The sequence below is a fragment of the Anser anser genome, assembly GCF_964211835.1.
Source record: "Anser anser genome assembly, chromosome: 15".
Taxonomy (NCBI): domain Eukaryota; kingdom Metazoa; phylum Chordata; class Aves; order Anseriformes; family Anatidae; genus Anser; species Anser anser.
The window spans coordinates 12,865,312-12,882,936 of NC_139736.1; the positions used below are offsets into that span (position 1 = coordinate 12,865,312).

The 17,625-nt window shown below is 56.1% G+C and overlaps 1 protein-coding gene across 21 annotated transcripts in view; it reads right to left on the minus strand.

Moving 5' to 3' along the window:
• The window catches only part of LOC310881792 (ankyrin repeat and fibronectin type-III domain-containing protein 1-like), a 213,894-nt gene that overhangs the window by 52,582 nt on the left and 143,687 nt on the right, over positions 1–17,625 (minus strand). For all 21 annotated transcript variants that reach the window (XM_083799537.1, XM_083799513.1, XM_083799514.1 and 18 more), the window contains one exon: positions 6,974–7,014. In XM_083799537.1, the coding sequence (XP_083655663.1) occupies positions 6,974–7,014 (41 nt within the window). The remainder of the gene's footprint in view (positions 1–6,973; positions 7,015–17,625) is intronic.

The window sequence follows — 17,625 nt, forward strand, 5'->3', positions numbered from 1 at the left end:
TGCATAGGTGGCTCCTGTGCTGGTCTCGTGCCCTCCACCCAGAAAGAGGCAGCACAGCCCCAGCTTCGATCTTTTCAGTGCCCCCACCACCGGACCAGGGACCCCCAGCACCCGGCCACCCCGTGGCCCTGGCCACGGCTCCTCGGCCCCTCAGCATCCCCCTTCCCGGCATCGCTCCAAGCTGGACGCGCTGTCCTTCTCCTCCTGGGTGCCCACTCCTAGGCTGACCCAGCAAGTCCTTTTGTTCACCCTCAGGGAATGTTTCCTCCATGTTTACCCCTGGGGAAAAGGGAGGCACAGTGTGAGGACCGGCCCCAAGCCCCCAGAAGCCAACTCGGCAGCACCAGGAGAGCGCTCAGCTCACGGGACTGCACAGGACGGGACAAAGGAAGCACAACGTAAAGACGCCAGTGCTGGAGACGGGGAGTCAGGGCCAAGCAGGTTTTTAATTGGACTGGAGGTGAAATTACAAAAAAAAAAAGAAAAAAAATTAAAAAATACAGCTTTGGTTTAAAGAAAGGGGCTGGGGGGATAGGAGAAAAAAGCCCTTCAAGTTTCTATGACAACCAGCACAGCAAGAGCCTGCATTGCAATCGCACTTAACACATTAAAAGCTGCACAGAAACAACTAAACCCTAAACTTAGTTCTGCTGGAGCTGGGCACCGTGGGCTCCTCCAGCCCCAGCCGCTCCTTCTTCCGTCCAGCGGGGCTGAAGCCGAGCAGCTCCTCGTCCCCGCTCCCTCGGGCTGGGATATTGGTTAGGCTCCATGTGGGCACGGGCAGAGAAGGGGGCCTCTGCCCTCGGGTCTGGGTGTGGAGCCCCCCACCACGGTCCTCCCGCCCCATCAGCTGGAGGGGCCTGGGGCAAGCACTCCCGCACACCGAGCAACGAAAAAGAAAATGGCAAAGAATTGCATTTGTTCTTACTTTGCAAAAAATGTGTTCTTCGGTAGGACCTACCCAGCATGTAACCTGGTGCTCTTGGAGAGGTGCTCAGCACCTGTGCAGCACCGGCCCCCATGGGCAGGAGGCAGCAGGAAGTCTCCAGAAGACCCTCTGGGATCAGGGTGTTACAGCTCAGGACCGGGCCACCTTAGCTTACAAGGGCTGGGGAGACTTCCCAAGGTCCAGAAGGAAAGCAGCAGAGCTGGCCGGAGGCTGCAGCGCCGACTTCTCCTGCACTCCACAGACATTCAAGGCTGGGAGCTACCTCCCGCCACTCGCACCCACCCTGCCAACCCTCCTCTCCCTGTCGGCTCCAGTCCAGACCCACTCTCCATCCCCCTGACCAGCACGGTAATCTTCTTTACCTATTACGCTGCCCGCTAGGAGCTCGCTCCCCAGCTCCGCAGATGACTGGCCAGCCAGGGCTGGTTGGAAGCCGGGGCTCCCGGGGGGCTCCGCTGCCCCTCGGTGCCAACCCACGCCCCAGCCTCGGGCTGCCCATCCCTGGGGAGCCCAGCGCCTCTCTTCCAGCCCCACGCTGCGCCATCCTGCTGGCGACACTGCTTCAGCCTTTCCTATGGCCGGGAGGCCATTCTCTAACCCTGTGAAGGCAGTTTCGGGCCAATTTCTTGCTGTGTTGAGCAGCCGATTGCCTCAGAACAAAGATGTGGGGGTGGGCACTGCTTCCCCTCTCCCCAGTGCTCCCCTTGCATCTGTACCACCTCTCACTCCCCTCTTTCCCTGTGCTTCCCTCTCCCAGTGCTTGGCACTTTGCAGGTGAGCCTGAGTTACTCAAAGCGTATCCCAGCCGAATGACTCTCAGCCGCTGCAAAAGAAGTCAGACCTTGCATACATGTACATATTGTTGTCATTACTACTGTAATAATAATGCCTGAGTTAAGGAGGCAATCAAATGAACACCCCACTTAGGGACACATCTAGATGATTATGATGGCCTTTAATGCTTCCAAGATGTAAATACCGACTTCTAGATCCTTAAAGATGCCAAGGTTTTACAAGATAATGATTCAACGATGAAGCACTCACTTTCATGTTAAGTGCTGGCACAGAAAAGCCTTGGTGTAAAAGATGAAATGTTCTACCTTAAGAGCAGGGCGATAATGAATTAGCTGCAGAGACGTCTTGGCAGAATGAATACTGCAAGGCAAAACAAACACAAGATGCTGCTTTACGTAAGGCGGTTTCAGAGGTTCGTTGTGTTTACACCTCTGAGGCTGAAGCATGGAAGGTGGGTGGTAGTCTTTCATCCGAAATGGAGACTGAGCCATAAGGTGCGCCTATAAAAGGGCTGTGGGATGCTGCTGGTGCGAGATGTGGGCTTTGAGACATCAGGGCTCTTCAACATGACCACATCCTCCCAAGGGACCGAACGAGCAGATCAATGGAGAGCCTTTTGTGTCGCTGCAGCAGCGTCTGTCTTGACACCTCAAAGTGCCTGGCAATGAACTGCTCCGGAGCGAAGCCGCCCCTGACAGCTGAGCACCGCTCCCAGCCAAGGAGACAGCCTGGGCGGGCAGCTCCTGCAGCAAGTCGGTGACACTTTAATTAAAACCAGGTATTTCGGTCCGCATTTGCTAGGGGTTTTATGACTGTTATTACAGCGAAGATTTCTTTCTCAATTTGAAGAAACTGAGAAACTGTCAGTCCGTGCCTGACATTGAAGAGCCAATACATGCCACCAGGAATTAGCCTTCCTCAGCCCCTGCCAGGGCTGCTGAGCGAGGCCACCCCTTCCCGCAGCCATCAAGCAGACGTGCTTGTCCCAGGAGAGCCCGGTCCTGCCACTGAGCATGGCAGCCCTGGGTCTTCTGCCAGCAGCCAGCTCAGGAAACTGCCTCGTTCTGCTCCACAGAGTGCAAAGGGGCCTCTGTCGGAGATGGGGAAGGACTGCTGGATGCCCAGCTGCCCAGAACAACGTTACAGCTGTGTCAGCAGCTTCCTGAACTGGGTGACAAAGCGGCGCTGGGCTCTGAGGCTGGATCCAGCCCCTGGGGTGCTCCTTGCCCAGCTGAGGCCTGCCAGAGCCCAGCTGGAGCGGGGCTGCGGGCGGGTTGCATGGGGAGCTACGTCCCCAAACTGCATCGGACGAGACCCATTAGGCTGGGATATATCATACACATTGCGACGCCTGAGCAGCCCTCTTCAGAAGCACAGCACGAGGAAGGTGGCCGTGCCTGTTCTCATGGGATGCAGCAGGAGGCTGCAGCAGCCCTTGCAGGTGATGAATCCTGCACAGCTGGCGCCGTGCTGGACCCATGGCCGCTCCCAGTACGCCAGGCTCCTCTCTCGGGAATTTCAGCTACAGCAGCTTTTTGTGTGCCTGTTCTTCCTAAGGTGCTTTCTGGTTCATTCAGTTCTCAGGTGACATGAGTCTTTAAGATTAAGCCTTCTTGATCCAAGCAGCATTCTTGCATGTAATGTGGAAGAGGGAACGTTGCCTCCCGGACACACAAAAAGCCGGGATTTGCAGCTCCTGACATGGGCCAGGAGCTGGAATGTCCCTAACCACCCTTGTGAAACCCTCAGAAGTCCAAATATCTCCTCAGAGTGGGCAGCAACATCACTGCAGCTCTGTCTGGGACCCCTGCCTTCCCAGTGCACTTTGCTGGGTGCTTGCCCCATCACTATGGGGACATCCCAGCAGGAAATCTGTGCCCAGGACAAGCAGTGGCAAAACCCATTGCTCAGAAGACCTCTGGGACCCATGTCCTTCCGTTTTCTTCTTCTCTACCCTAGACCTGCTGTGAAAGCCCAAAGGCACCAAGCAGCGAGCAGGGGTGCACTGACCCAGCTCCCAGAGTGCGGGGGGTGCTCAGCAGTGAGCTGCTGTCTCTGAGCACAGAAAAGGAAAAGCAGAGGAAAAACTGCCAGGTTTGCTCCAGTACAGGTGGCCCTCCAGCCACCTGCTTCCAAGCTTCTCTCAGACCACCAGCCTGGCCATGCGGACGTGTTGATAGAACCCCGCAGCTCAGCTCGGCTTTGGGAGCCAGCCGCAGGCTGCAGCCCGCGCTCCCACCCTGCAGCCCGCAGGGCTCGGGGAGCACGGCTGCTGGGGCACTGCAGGAGTGCTGTGTATTTATGTTTCAATACAATTATTAAGTAGATTTCTGCATATATATATATAAAATGCTAGATGTGTGTATATATATATATATGTATGGCATATATATGCACAAATATTTAAGTGATAAGCATTCGCCCTTCTAGTGTAAAACCCCTGTAGTGTAAGGTTAATTATTCTTTAGTTTCAAGGCAAATAACTGACAATAAAAACACACGGGCACAAAAGGTATATGAATCAAAGAATCACAGAATGGCTCAGGTTGGAAGGGACTTTAAAGATCACCTAGTTCCAAACCCCTGCCAGGGGATGCCACCCACCAGATCAGGTTGCCCAAAGCCCCATCCAGCCTGGCCATGAACACCTCCAGGGATGGGGCAGCCACAGCTGCTCTGGGCAACCTGTTCAGTGCCTGAATTCCCCCCGAGTGAAGAATTTCTTCCTTACATCTAATCTAAACCTACCCTCTTTTAGTCGCATGTAACTTTGCAAAACACGAGTGATATCCCAGCAAGTTAGGTAATTTACCATCCCTCAGCAGCTCGGCCAGACCTGCCTGCATCTGGGCTGCCTGCGAAGTGCCACCTGCTGCTGGGGGCCCGGCGCTGAGCCCTGCCATGCAGGAGGGCTGTGGTGTCAAAAACGGCTCTGCCTGGGGCAGCAGCGGTGCCAGCAGCAGCCGGAGGATCAGAGCGGAGCAAGCTGGGGGCAGCAGAACCAAGAGGCATCACGGACCTCTGCTGCAGAGCAGGCAGGTTCCCAAACAGCCACCGAGGAAGATAAATAGGATGGGAATTAAGCCAAGTCAGATTGTTGTGATGAGACAAGTCACGGCGGATACCACAAGCCACTCGGCCAAATGCACCATGGCTTGTGGCACAGGGAGCCAGAGAGCACCGACGAGCACCTGGATCTGTGGGAGCTTCTGTCTGCGCCTGCACCCACCGCCCCGACCTGGCACCGCTGGACATGCAGTAAGGTGGGAAGGCCTTGTTCTCCGTTGTGAGGTAGAGAAATGTCCCCCATTTCTCTGACGAGATGAACTACAAAAGCAGCACTATGCTTTTTGCTATCTACCACCACAACCCCCCCGCGGGAAAACTGAAGAGTTTTCCTGCTCTTTATATGTTTTCTCCAAATCTCTGACAAAATCTCACAAAAGCTCCAGCTGGAAGAGGGACGCTAGAGATGCTTCAGTCTTTTCTAAGCATGCTTGTCAAAAACATGCACTCTACATAAGCACACAACAGCACTATGATAAGAAATCTCAGACGACTCTTAGTAGAGGTCACAAACACACATTTATAAACCCTCTGCCAAACGTGTGTTGATTTTGTCATTGCATCTACGATGACTCCATAGCCTCCTGGGATACCCCTCTGATCTCCCACAAAGCTCCGTGGGATTAAACAGCCTGGGAAATGGTTCTGGCTGTATTTTCAGAAGCCTTTTGCTGCCAGTGGTCTTGGGAAGCTGGTGGTCAGCGCTGCCTTGGGACAAGCGGACAGAGCAGCTCTGAAACGAGAGTTTTTAGTAGGGACCCAGGAGACAAGTGTTGAGCTTGCAAAAACTTCCAGTGCTTAAAGAGAGAGGAGCCAACAGATAACCAGGAACACAAAGGAACTGGCACTCCCCATGCCAGGCAGCAAGCCAGCAGCTCCTGAAAGGGTTTGGGGACACGCTCTGGCATCCCAGGACACTCCAGATGCATCTGCTCTAAGTGCAAATGGGATCAGGAGGGGAGGGAGGATGCAGCCACGGTGCTTGCTGTGGGCTCAGCAGTGCTGGGAGCAGCTCTGTAGGAACGGTTTGGGAAGCAACAAGGAAAAAAACAAGAGCAGAAGCACAGCGAATTTTGGAGGAGAGAAGATTTCCTCAAACCCATTCCTTTTTAACTCTCCAAAACACACCCTCCACTGACAATCCTGCATGTCAGCGCACCATTCCACAACTTCAGAAACATCTATGGCATTTTTTTTCAGAACAAAACAGGCGATAACATAAGGATGCTTCACTTCTCCCAGACAGAGCAGGAGCAGTACAGGGTCCTACAAGCGAACGTGCTCAGCAGCACAATGCACAGCTGTTTTGTGGTCAGGGCCAGAATTGAAATTCTCACCGCAGGTTTTCATAGAGTTTGCCTCCATCCAACTCATCGTGCTACCAGACACATCCTTCCAGCAAAGAGACAACCTTCTTGCCTCGAAGGTGCCATGCTGCCGCAAGGCTCTGGAAGTGCTGGGTGCAACAACATAACCGGCCCGAGAGAGCGAGCTCTGTTTGCATTTCAATACGGGTCGCAGAGGTCGACAGCACCGTAAGTGCTCCGCTTGCTCTCGCTCGCTTATGGACTGTCGCAGCTAGCTCAGAGCCACGGCCAAGGGCACACACTAAGTCACCAACTGCTCGAGTTGGTGGGGTGATTTGCAGATCCTTTGTTTGTGTTCATGAATATGGTGGCCCCAGAGAGCCTCCTCCTTCTCTCTCACCCCTGCGGCTCACCGCGATTTGCACTTAAGCTGACGGAGGAAGACAGGCGTCAATGTCAAAGCACGGGCTGTGGAGATGCGCGAGACCAGCCCGTTGCGACACGGAACGAAACCCTTCAGCTCTCCACAGCAGCGCAGCTGTGCAAACCAGGAGCAGAGGGAGCCAGAGGTGGGAGAGGTCACCTCCGCATCCCCGCTGCCCGGCCGCCGGGTCCCGGCTCTGCTCCCCAGGCTCAGCCAAGCTGTCGTGACTCCTCCTGACCTGATTTAATGATCTGCGTATGCCCCGAAGCCAAAGCGATTGACAGCCCTTCCACTGTTATCCTCACTCGTGTAATTGCGGCAGCTATTCTTGTACGCTGAAATGTCTAATCTTAGTAAGCCACAGAGCTGCTTGATAATATGGACCAACCGGGAATTTCCACGCAATTACTCACCGCGGCTACTGGCACTTACTTTGGCTGGTAAAAGTCCTTCTTGTCTGCTGACCCCAGGCTCTGCAAGACACAAGACAAAACAGATATGTTTCTTTAACCCTTTGCCAAGCAAGTTTCACTGATGAAGATGTGTGGCAAGCAGGCAAAGCTGTGCCTATGGGTGCGTGGGGGCTGGCTAGGCAGGCTCGGGGCACCTTCGTCTGCCTCTCCCAGCAGGCAGCTCAGGACCTGCAGCCACTGAGCACACCGCGGGCAGAGCCCGCCGGCGGCTGGGGCTGTGACAGGACAGAGTCAAAGCAGGGGTACAAGGATGCGTTAGGTTTGAACCCAGTGGATCCAGGCATGTCCAGGTCTGCCACCGCTTGCAGAAGTGTGGCACCTTGCATCAGGAGGGGCGGCTGGAAGCAGGATGGGGTGCAGGGCCGGCGGAGAGCCCGAGCCCCACAGCCACTCCCTGGGGATAGGGCCATGAAATTCTTCTGCCAAGAAAAACCACACCAGACCCCAAGCACATGAAAGCCTATCCGGGACAGCCTGACGCACGCCGAGGCTCCCATTTGCTAGCACCTGCGCAAATGTCACAAACTCCGCCACCACCACGATCTGCTGAAAGTCTGACACCGTCCCAGGCACCCACCGGGGGCTGCCGGCGTGCCGGGTCCCCGCGAGCTGGGCCGAGCACGGAAGGGCCACCGCCACCCGAGGGCTGCAGGAGGGCAGGCTGTGCCGGACACGGAGGATGCTCGCGGCAGGCCGGGTGGACGGACAGACCCACCAAACCTGGGTGTCAGCAAGGCCGTCTCCTCCTCCCCCTCCTCCTCTTCTCGGGGACAGTCCTCACCTCACACCCCGCCAGGATGGGGGGCAGCAGCCCGCAGCGCGGGGTGGCCCCACCACCGTCCCCGTTGTCCCTGTCCCCACAGACGTGTGCCGGCTCGCGGGCAGCGCTGGGGCTGGGCCGGCTGCCTGCTGGAGTTTTGCTCGGCGGTTGCCAGGCAATGGCGAAGGCGAACGCCGCTTCGGCGGGGAGCAGCGGGCCCGAATGCTAATCAGGGGCGCAGGAGCAGTCCCAGCCCCACGCTGCCCCTGCCAGCACCCCCCCGCCTCAGGCCTTGCTCCCACCCGGGGGCAGAGGAGCGGAGGAGGAAGGCCCCGGCTTTAAGCAGGCAGGGCTGAGCCGGGCCCAAAATGCCCCACGGCCCCCAGGGGCTGTCAGGCCAGCGGGCAGTGCCCCGGCTGTGTCTCCCCGGGGGCTGGGGGGCACCCATCTTTGGGTGGGTGGCACCAGGAGCACGGGGCTGGGTGTACGCGGCCCTCATGCTCGTCCCGGGATGCGTACGTGCCTGAGTCCTGGCCTGGGGCAGAGCTGGAGCACAAGGGGCAGCCCTTTGGGGTGCCGAAGGCCGTGCGAAAGCTCGGGGGGAGCAACGGCAGCAAGGGGTGACAGCAAAGGCTCCATGTGATGGGAAACGAGCCCGGCAGTAACGGCACAGGGCAAAGGCAAGCCAACAGCACGTCCTGCTGCACCCTCGGAGCAAACGGCTTCCCAAGGAGGCTTTGTCTCTTGCTGAGGTCTCTTCCGCTTGTTGCGGTGCTCCTCCTCACGGAGCCTTCCTCCAGCCTCCCCACAGGCAAAGGCTCCTCGCCAGCCAGTTTGTTTCACCACCCTCGTGGTCTTCCTTGGGAAATGTCCTTGCACTGCCTCTGCCCAGCACTTGCCTCATTCTCACTCCACTTCACCATCAAAACAGGCACGCTCCCAGATGCAGTGCTGCAAGCAAGCCCCCACCTCAGGAACCTCCACTCTTCCTGGCACAGCACTCCCACGAGATATTTCATTACGTCTTTAAACTCGACATCTAAACCACAGAGGGACGGTTCCCAAACTACGGCTACAACGCAGTTCACGAGGCACAACAAATTCAGCTTCATAAGATACCTGTGCCAGCAGGGACCACGGAGAGCTGGCGATATTTAAGGAGAAGCTGCAAGCAGCTTCCTCAGCACCCTCCAAGCGACACATGGAGAATGTGCATCCTGCAGTCCGACCCCAGCCCAGCCACGGCTGAGCCCTGCAGGAGAGGCTCCCAGTGTCCCCCCAGGCCCTCAGCGGGTCTGGGCCAGCAGGGAGCTGGCGAGGAGCGAGCAAAGCCAGTGGCCACGGCCAGCAGCAAGAGCCCCCATGGGCTCAGCCCCGTCTGCAAGCCCCTGGGCAGGATGAGCTGCACAGGCAGGCTCCAAGATGGGGTGGTGGGAGCTCGTCGAGCAGCTGGGTTTTAGAAGTCACAGAAAACTGAGAGGGTATTAGAGAGCTGGAATAAAACGGTGAGGCACTAGCTTTGGAGAGAGGAAAAACAAAACAATAAAATGGGGAGCGATTGTAGCAGTGACTAGCCAAAACATCTGATTTTGAGCCTTATTAAGAAAATAGCTATCGAGGAGGGAAAGCAGAATTCCAGCAACATGTCCAAGGAATCAGGCCTGGAGCAAGGCCCAGAGCTGTGGATCAGCTCCTGGCTCTACCACCACCCCACTGGCTGACCTCAGGCTCTTTCTTCCCTCTCCGTGCCCAAGCCTCCCCAATTCCTTTGCCTCATCCCTCTCTTCCCGGAAGAGAGAGGGACCACGCGCAGCAACCAGGCAAAATTCCCACTGCATTTCAGGTCTTTCTGCTGAGCACATGCAAGGGGTGAGGACGTGCTTTGACCACCTCTACGAGAGATGCGATCGATGGGTGAGTGGCAGCTGGAGGCGGCCGCAGCATCGCCCTGGGGCAGCGACAGCCCCAGCCCCGCCGCACAGAGTACGGCAGTCTTGGCTGACAGCCGCAGGAGGGGACGATGGCAAAGAAGTGGTCGAGGGAAGGTGCACTTGGTGGAAAGACCACCGTAAGGAAACAGAGCAGAGTGAAGCAGAGGAAGGGAACACAAAGCCGGAATCTTAGGAAAAACGTCCTGGCACTCAGCTTCAGCAGAGTTTGAACCAGCTCCAGAGGGGAGGGGTAGAGCAGTATTTCTATGGGCTTTTAGAAAGCTGACCTGATAAGGCATGGAGACCTGTGCCAAGGGGACAGTTCCTGGCCTTACAGGGACCTAGGGAGAGCTCTTCTTTTCCTGTCTGTGCCTGGGGACTGGAAGAGGCAGAGAGCTCCCAAAAATAAGCAAAAGGTGGCTTGACATTTTTCTTTGCCTTCTGGAAGGAAGGATAGCTCCTTCTGAACCGATACAGGCTATGGAGGCTTTTATCTGTGCAGTTATACAATGAAAAAACAAATGCCTGCCTTCGTGTTTGCATTATTACTGGTGGTCTACTGGCTGCCAGGAGAGTCATCTGCTGGTGGTTCAGGCACATCAGTGCATAGCTGGGGTCTCCAGAGGCTGCGGCATGACGGCTCCAGGACCAAAATAAATCCAGGAGCCACAGAGGCTCTGGGAGGCTTGCTGATGCTGCAGGGAGACCCCAGCCTTCCCGGGGGGACAAGGGGAGTGGCAGCATCCCTGAGTTCAAAGAGCCCCCCGCATGCTCCGAGCCTCCCCACGCAGCGTGAGTCACCCTCCAGCGGGGCCGCGGCGCTGCCTCTCGTTTGCTCACTTCATTGATGACTCAGGGTTTAGGAAGCACGTTTTAAATCCCTTAATGAAATAATGGAGAGAGTCCTTTTTTTTTTTTTTCCAGCATGTATTTTTAAAACAAATACTTGAACGAGGCTTGCGCCCATCTCTGTCATTCCCTCCCGAGACACACGGAGGTGAATGGCTGGGGGGACCGAGCCTGGGGGCACCTGGGGGGCAGAAGCAGCCCCCGGCACCTCCTGGCGGGGCTGTGCAGGGAAGGAGGGAACCCATGACTGGCCTGGACAAGCCCTGCAGAGCGCAGCAGTGCCACGGGGCACTGCTCAACAGCGGGGCTGAGCCTCGGGGGCACCCACCCTTCTGAATGCGGATGGGCCCTGATGGTAACCTCCTGCCCCGGCAAATTGCCCCAGCAAAACAAGGGAGCAGCAGAACGGGACGCTGGCACCACGTCCACAGCTCCTGGGCCAGGATGCAGCCTGCCAAGACGGGGGGATTGTCTGCCAACATGATTAAGAAAGTGTTGTCCCAAGCATGGCCAAGGTCATTACCATTACCCCCAGAATCCTCCCCACGTAAGAACAACTGACCCAGGCTGGGACTGTGCTTGTTTTGAACAAAAGACCTCTCTGCGTGATGCTCAGAGCCCTTCTGCTCTTGCCTCCAAAAGTGCAACATCACAAGAAGCACCTTAGAAACGGTAAGAGGACAAAAGGAAGGTAACAGGATGAACTGAGAGATCAGAGTGGTTTTATTACCAAAAAGGAACCACCATAATGCCTGGGTTCTTAAAAAAAACACCCCTTGCAGGTTGCTTTTAACCTGCCTGCAAAAGTGCAGCCCCCAGGCTAGTGGAGCAACACCAGCAGCACCCGGACCCTCACCGGGGCTGTAGCACCAACACGCAGAGAGCAGCAAGGCAGCGGAGCCCCGGCGCCTGCCTGCTCCCACTTCCCCAGAGGCCTTCCCATCACTGCTCTTCCCGATGCTCCTCACCCAGAGGACAGAGCAACCCCACGGGAACAACACAGCACCCTGGCTGGCTTCAGCGCTGCCCAAAAATCTCCTTTTAAATACTACCTTTTGTACAAAATGTCAAAGGCATCCATGGACTTGGCTTTTTGTTTAAACCATGACCCACCACTTTCATGAATCCTTTGCAAACCTCGGAGAACTAGGGCCAAGCTGAGTGCCTGAAATTATTTTCTTAATGTCACATTTCAGGCACTAAGGAAACTACTTTGCAAGTTGCTGCCAGCCTTGCTGGTCCCCAGCAAGAATTAGCTCAACACGCCGCAGACACAGAAGATGAGACCACTTTAAAGGACAGCACCGAGTTCGGAAATTCAGCCAAGCTGGGGAGGTAACAGACACGGCGGTGCAAACGAGGTTGCTCACGGAGGGGCTGAGGCAGAGGTTTTGCATTAGCTGTTTATTCACGCCAGCAGACATCAGTCCTCTTGTACTTTTTACTCTCCTAATATGTTGCCAAGCGTAATCTCAGCTCATCTTTTTCCGGGCAGTGTCCCTAGGAGAGCGAAGTTATTAGCGAGGCTGAAGAAGCCTCATGCAATTGTTTAGAAACGACACCAAAATAATCCCCAAAGACAGGCAGCTGCTTGCAGGTGGCAGCTTTCTGAGTCGTTCCAATAAACTCTAGCGCAGTAACTCCCAGAATAATCAATGCCCACACAAACAGGAGGCAAAAACCAAGGGTTGAGTTATTTTTCCCTGCTAGAAGAGCAGGGAAATAAACTTGTGGGCCGAAGTCCATGCTGCAAAGCTGCCCTCCACAAACCTCCTCGCCTGCTGCACCCGCACGGGCAGCGATGCTGCAGCTCCCACCCCGTGCCTGAGGTCCTGGGAGGGGACAGGCTGGCTGCTGTGGGATTTGGGCGCAGCGGGCAGCCGCTCGGCCCCGAGGCAGGGCAGGGTGCACTGGGGGCCGTGGCTGCGCTGCCTGTCCCCCCCCAGTGAGATCCTGGCGGTTCTGCTTTCAGACACAGCCATTAGTCAAGCTCGGCGTATCTGCAGCATGCTGCATTTATGACTAATCGGGAGTCAATGCCTGACTGTCGGCAGGGCAAGAAAATTCAGAGCACTGGGATGCGAGAGGATTGCTTGGAGGTTTTGTCCACCCGTCCTTGCTAACAGCACCCCTCTGCGCGAGGGCCGACCCCCCCAGCGCAGCCCATCGCTCAGCATGACCCACCTGCAGCACAAAATCCGGTACCTTAGCCCCAAAATCTGGTGGCAGGGGAGGGCACAGGCCAGGCCACGTGTGGTGGGACAGAGAGAGCAGCGGGAAGGAGGAGGACGCGTGCCTCGTGGAGGCCCTGGTCTCTTGGAGGACCCGTTTAGGCAGAGGCAGCCCCCAAGCACTGGCGGGCACGGGGATGTGCGTGACAGCAGCCCCAGCTCAAGCCCCGGCCTTGCACCACCATGACCCTGCCTCCTGCAGGGACCGACCCAGCCGGGGGATGCTGATGTTCCCAAAACCTCACTGTTCAGCATCCAGCACGTCCCAGCTCTGCTCTCGAGCACAAGCCCGACCCAGCCACTACATTTACCTGCAGAGTGCTGATTCACACACACGCGCCGGGTTGGACAGACACATACTCGAGTTGTCCCCGCTTTGACTGCGATGCAAGGTGAAAAATATGTCAAAAACTTGAGAAAATTGATTTTAGACCACTTTGGGGAAAAGGGGAAGGGAAACGTGGCTATGCAAGTGAGGTGCCTTGAAGTACTCCAGGGCCTCCGGAGCAGGGCAGAGCAGCACAACCCGTGCCCGGAGAGCTGGAGGAGCTCCCCGCGTCCTCCCAGGCGCTGCAGGGGCACCGCACAGAGGAGCAGATGCAGGTTGGACCGAGGAGGAAGGGGCCCAAGTGTCAGCACCATTAGCCGTCCCGGCACAGCCCTGCAGCCTCACACGCTCCTCCCTTGCCTTTGTTACACCAGGCAATTAAGTGCACGCAACTGGGCTCGGTGCGGCACAAAACCTTCCTCTCCTCAACCCGGGCAACGAGGACGGGCTCCTTCCTGAGCCTGCCTTCCTACAGGGAGGAAAACCAAGCCTGCTAACGAGCATCTGCCAACACAGCCACCCCACAACAAACACGTCCATTTCCACTCCTCGCTCCAGCCCCTGCACCGAGCCGGAGCCTGTCCTGTCCCCCCCGGTGTCTCCCCGCCTGCCCCGTACCCCCGGCCCCTTCCCAGACCCCCTGACCTCCCCGGCGGGGCTGCTCACCCGCAGCTCCTACCCCATGCTAACACCGACCGGAGCTTCAAAGCATTTCTTATTTCTTTACAGTGCTCAGCCACGAAAGGTTTCGCTGTACTCGTACGGTGCTGCTAGATGCCTGTGGAATTAACTGATGCGTACACCCACGTGCGTGGATGCACAGCCTCTTTATCGACAAGTTTCTCTTTTCGAAGGGATTCCGCGAGCTCTGCTGACACAGACCGGGAGGCATCCACTTGCTGCTGCTTCACAGGAGAGTTTCTCTGCATCACAAAACTTGTAAAGTCGCTGCCAAAACCACTGGAGCTCGTAAACTCCGCGAGCTCAACAGCACGCAGGGTGACACTCGCACAGGCACGGGCACCCTCTCTCCGTGTTTGCATTCATCGGGCCCTTAATTAGGTGGGGAAGGAGCTGCAGGAGGAGCAGCAGACAGGAGCTCTAACAAGCAGCTGATAGCTGTTACAAACAGCATGCTGCGCATGTGCTATTTTCTACCTTTTTTTTTTTCTTTCTTTCTTTCTTTCTTGATTACAGCCTGCAAACTATTACTGCAACTTTAAGCACGTCGGGAAAGAGCTATGCTTGGGCTTAAGTGTTTGCAGAATCAGGGCCTAGATGTGCGGATGAATGTGTTACTATTTATACCAGAAAGCCCTCAGCACAGTGCATGGGGGTGCAGCGAGGCTGAGCCAGCATTGCCACCAGAACCTGGGTTTCTCTTTTGCTTCCTTTCGGGGGGGGTCAGCTGCCTGATCTTTAGTGTCGCATGAATGCACTGCCTGGTATTTTTATCTCCGGGCTTATGAGCTCGCGCGTGTTTATGCCGGTTTGTAGGTGAAGTTACATATTTCATCACTGAAAGGAAAAAAAAAAAAAAAAGGAAATACAAAAGGCTGGAAGCCGTGTAGTCAGCTCTCAGCTCCACGGCCCTGCAGTTAATTACACCCTGTTCTCCAGCATATACTTTAAACGCTGCGTCGCAATCCCTGTAGCCGTGCTGTGTGTCATTCATCCTGACAGCAGGTCTGCCCGCCAACCCAGCTAATTATAGTGCGGGAGGCAAATGACTGGGCTCCCGCCCCGCTGCCTGCTCCTCTCCATCAGCCGCACGCTCCCGGGACGCCGGCGACCCCGGGGCTGCAGCTGGGGCTGGCAATGGATGTTCCCCCGCCGCGTGCAGGGTGCCTGTGCGGGGCAGCAGGGGGGCACCGCGAGGATGATGCTCCCCAGGGAGAAGCCCACCAGGGCCCCGACTCCCCAGAAGCTCCGTTCCCGGGGCAGCAGCCTCGCCGCCCCGTACCCAGCCCTGTCCCCGCAGGAGTAGGATGCCTCCCGGGCAGCCCACCTCTCCTCGTGCAGACCTCTGCATCTCCCTTGTTTTCCCCCTGGCCATGGCTGTTGGGTCAACTGCATCGAAGCGGGCTCTGGTTGTACCAACAGCATCACCACCCATGGGTGCTGCTGTCTTGGGGCTAGGAGGATGAGTGTTCAGCTTGGTAAGAGAGAAGTGGCTTTTAGGATCCCTTGGAGCGGTTCTGCAGGCTGAGTTGAAACCAAGCTCAGCCCCACGTGCCCAGTGGTGCCACCAAGGAAGGCACAAGGCCAGGAGCAGCTCCAGCTTCCAGCAGCCACCAGGAGAACCTTGAGATCCAAACGGCAAAGAAATACCCCATCTTCCACCAGCCCTCAGCGGGGACAAGCCCCCAAGCACCAGCAGAGCCCAGCACGAGGGTCCCCTGTCCGAGCACGCAGGCTTTGCCCCGGAGACCAGGATTGAGGCCACCCAGCGCGGTGCGCTCGGCCATGAAGTCACTGCTTTAGTAACACACCTGGAGAAGGGAGAGGATCCGGCCAAGCTGCACCCCTGGCGAGCTATTAATAACCCTGCACATGCAGGACCTGCAGCAACGTGAACCAGGCTGCCAGTTGGGGACCAAGCAAAACCCAGCCCTCGCATGGGACACCGTCCAACCAGAGCTTGAAACACCATCAGAGAACAGGTCTCTCATTATTTTGGCCCAGAAAGTGGCTCCCAGGGGTTATACAATGTCTGAGTCAAAATATGTAAATACAAACCCTCACTTCTGGGAACCTGGCTGCCGACAGCTGGCCCCGTGCCCATCCTTCGTGGCATGATGCAAACAAGACCGCAGCGCGCTCTTGAGTTGCTGAGACCCTGTGGAAAGGCCAGAGCTGCTTGCAAAATGACAGGCACGCCGGGAAACAACGGTGCTTCTTGCAGCTGGCCTCCTCCTCCTCGGTGGCCCGGAGCGAGCCACCAGGCCGTGCTGAGCATCCTTTTCTCACGGACCCTGACTTCATAGAGATAACTCCACCAGGCAAAAAAAAAATCTGCATCTCCAGTCTCAAACCAAAGTGATTCTTTCAAAGCCAGGGCTTGAGGCGTATCAGCCAAACCATTCTGGAGTTGTAAAGCTCTCCAGAATTAATACGTTACAGGCTTTTGGGAGCCGATGCCAATGCCCACGCTCCTTCAGCCCCTCCATGCACATCGCCCTTGCCCCTGCAGACTCTGGCTTCCCGGGCACGCCAAGCCCTGCTTCCAGCCTCCTCCTCCTCGCCTGCAGCCCTGCTGACGGTGCAGGTGGCCCCAGGGATGCAGTCACGGCACCAAGCCTGTTGGAGTTTAAGAAGCGTTTGGACTGTGCACCGTCACGTGATCTAAAATTTTGGGTAGACCTGTGTGGTGCCGGGAGTTGGACTCGATGATCCTTATGGGTCCCTTCCAACTCGGGATATTATGTGATTCTGTGATTTATGGGAGCCCGGGGGAGCCAGGGCGAGCCCACATGGCACAGTGACCCCGGTCACCGGTGGCTCAGCTGTGCTGGTTTTAGGCTGAATTTGCCTCCTGCAGCACCATCACAGAAAGCTGGGAGACACGCACCACCAGAAGGCAATGCCGGCTGCCACTGAGGGCAGAGCTGGGCGGAAAGCCCGGGCTGCTCATCGGATGCATTTTTAGGCAAAGCAGACACTCCCAAAATCGTTCAAACAGAGAGAAATGCACGGCAACACTACTGATGCGCGTTACAGGTGAGACCCTAAGTCCAAAAAGTCCGGGAAACCCCCCATGCTCCACACACAGCTCTAGGAACGCCCCTCGCCACCCTGAGGCTCTGGGAAGGACGTCCTGGGGCTCACCAGGACACCCCAGGGTCCCTCAGAGGGGGTCAGAGCTGCGGGACGGCCGGGCACGTGCCGCCCAGCATCGCAGGGACTCCCGGCGCTAAGCGCTTACACGGGCTCCAGCCGTCCAACCACCACCAACTATTTAGGCATCAAACTCCATAAAGGAAGCACAAGACACACTACAGAATAATTCGAGCGCATTATAAAAAGCCCAGAGGGGAAAATAGATTTTTGGAATGTGTTCTCAATCTCATTAATTGGGAAGACAGCCTTGGAGGGGAAAAGAAAAAAAAAGGATTATATTCCTCCCCAAACCATTATCCACTCTGAAGAGTGTATCATATGAAAACAGTTATATAAAAGAATAAATTATATTTGGAATGGCAAGAACCCCAGAATAAAGCTAGAAACTCTGATGTTCCCATATAAAGATAGGAGACAGTTATCTGTTCCAAATTTTCAAGTTTTCTGCTGTGCCAATTCAAATTCACTACATACCAGCATAGCCATATAAAGGGGACTCCACCCATGTAATCTTGGAACGAGCAATAATCCCCCAAACTATCAATTTAATGTATGGGGATACAAAATGAGACAAGAATGTACTAACAGGGAGAGCAATCCATTAACTACATGGCAAAAGGCACCAGAACGTGCGCGCAGGAATATCTATTTAAAGTGACATTTGCATTTAAA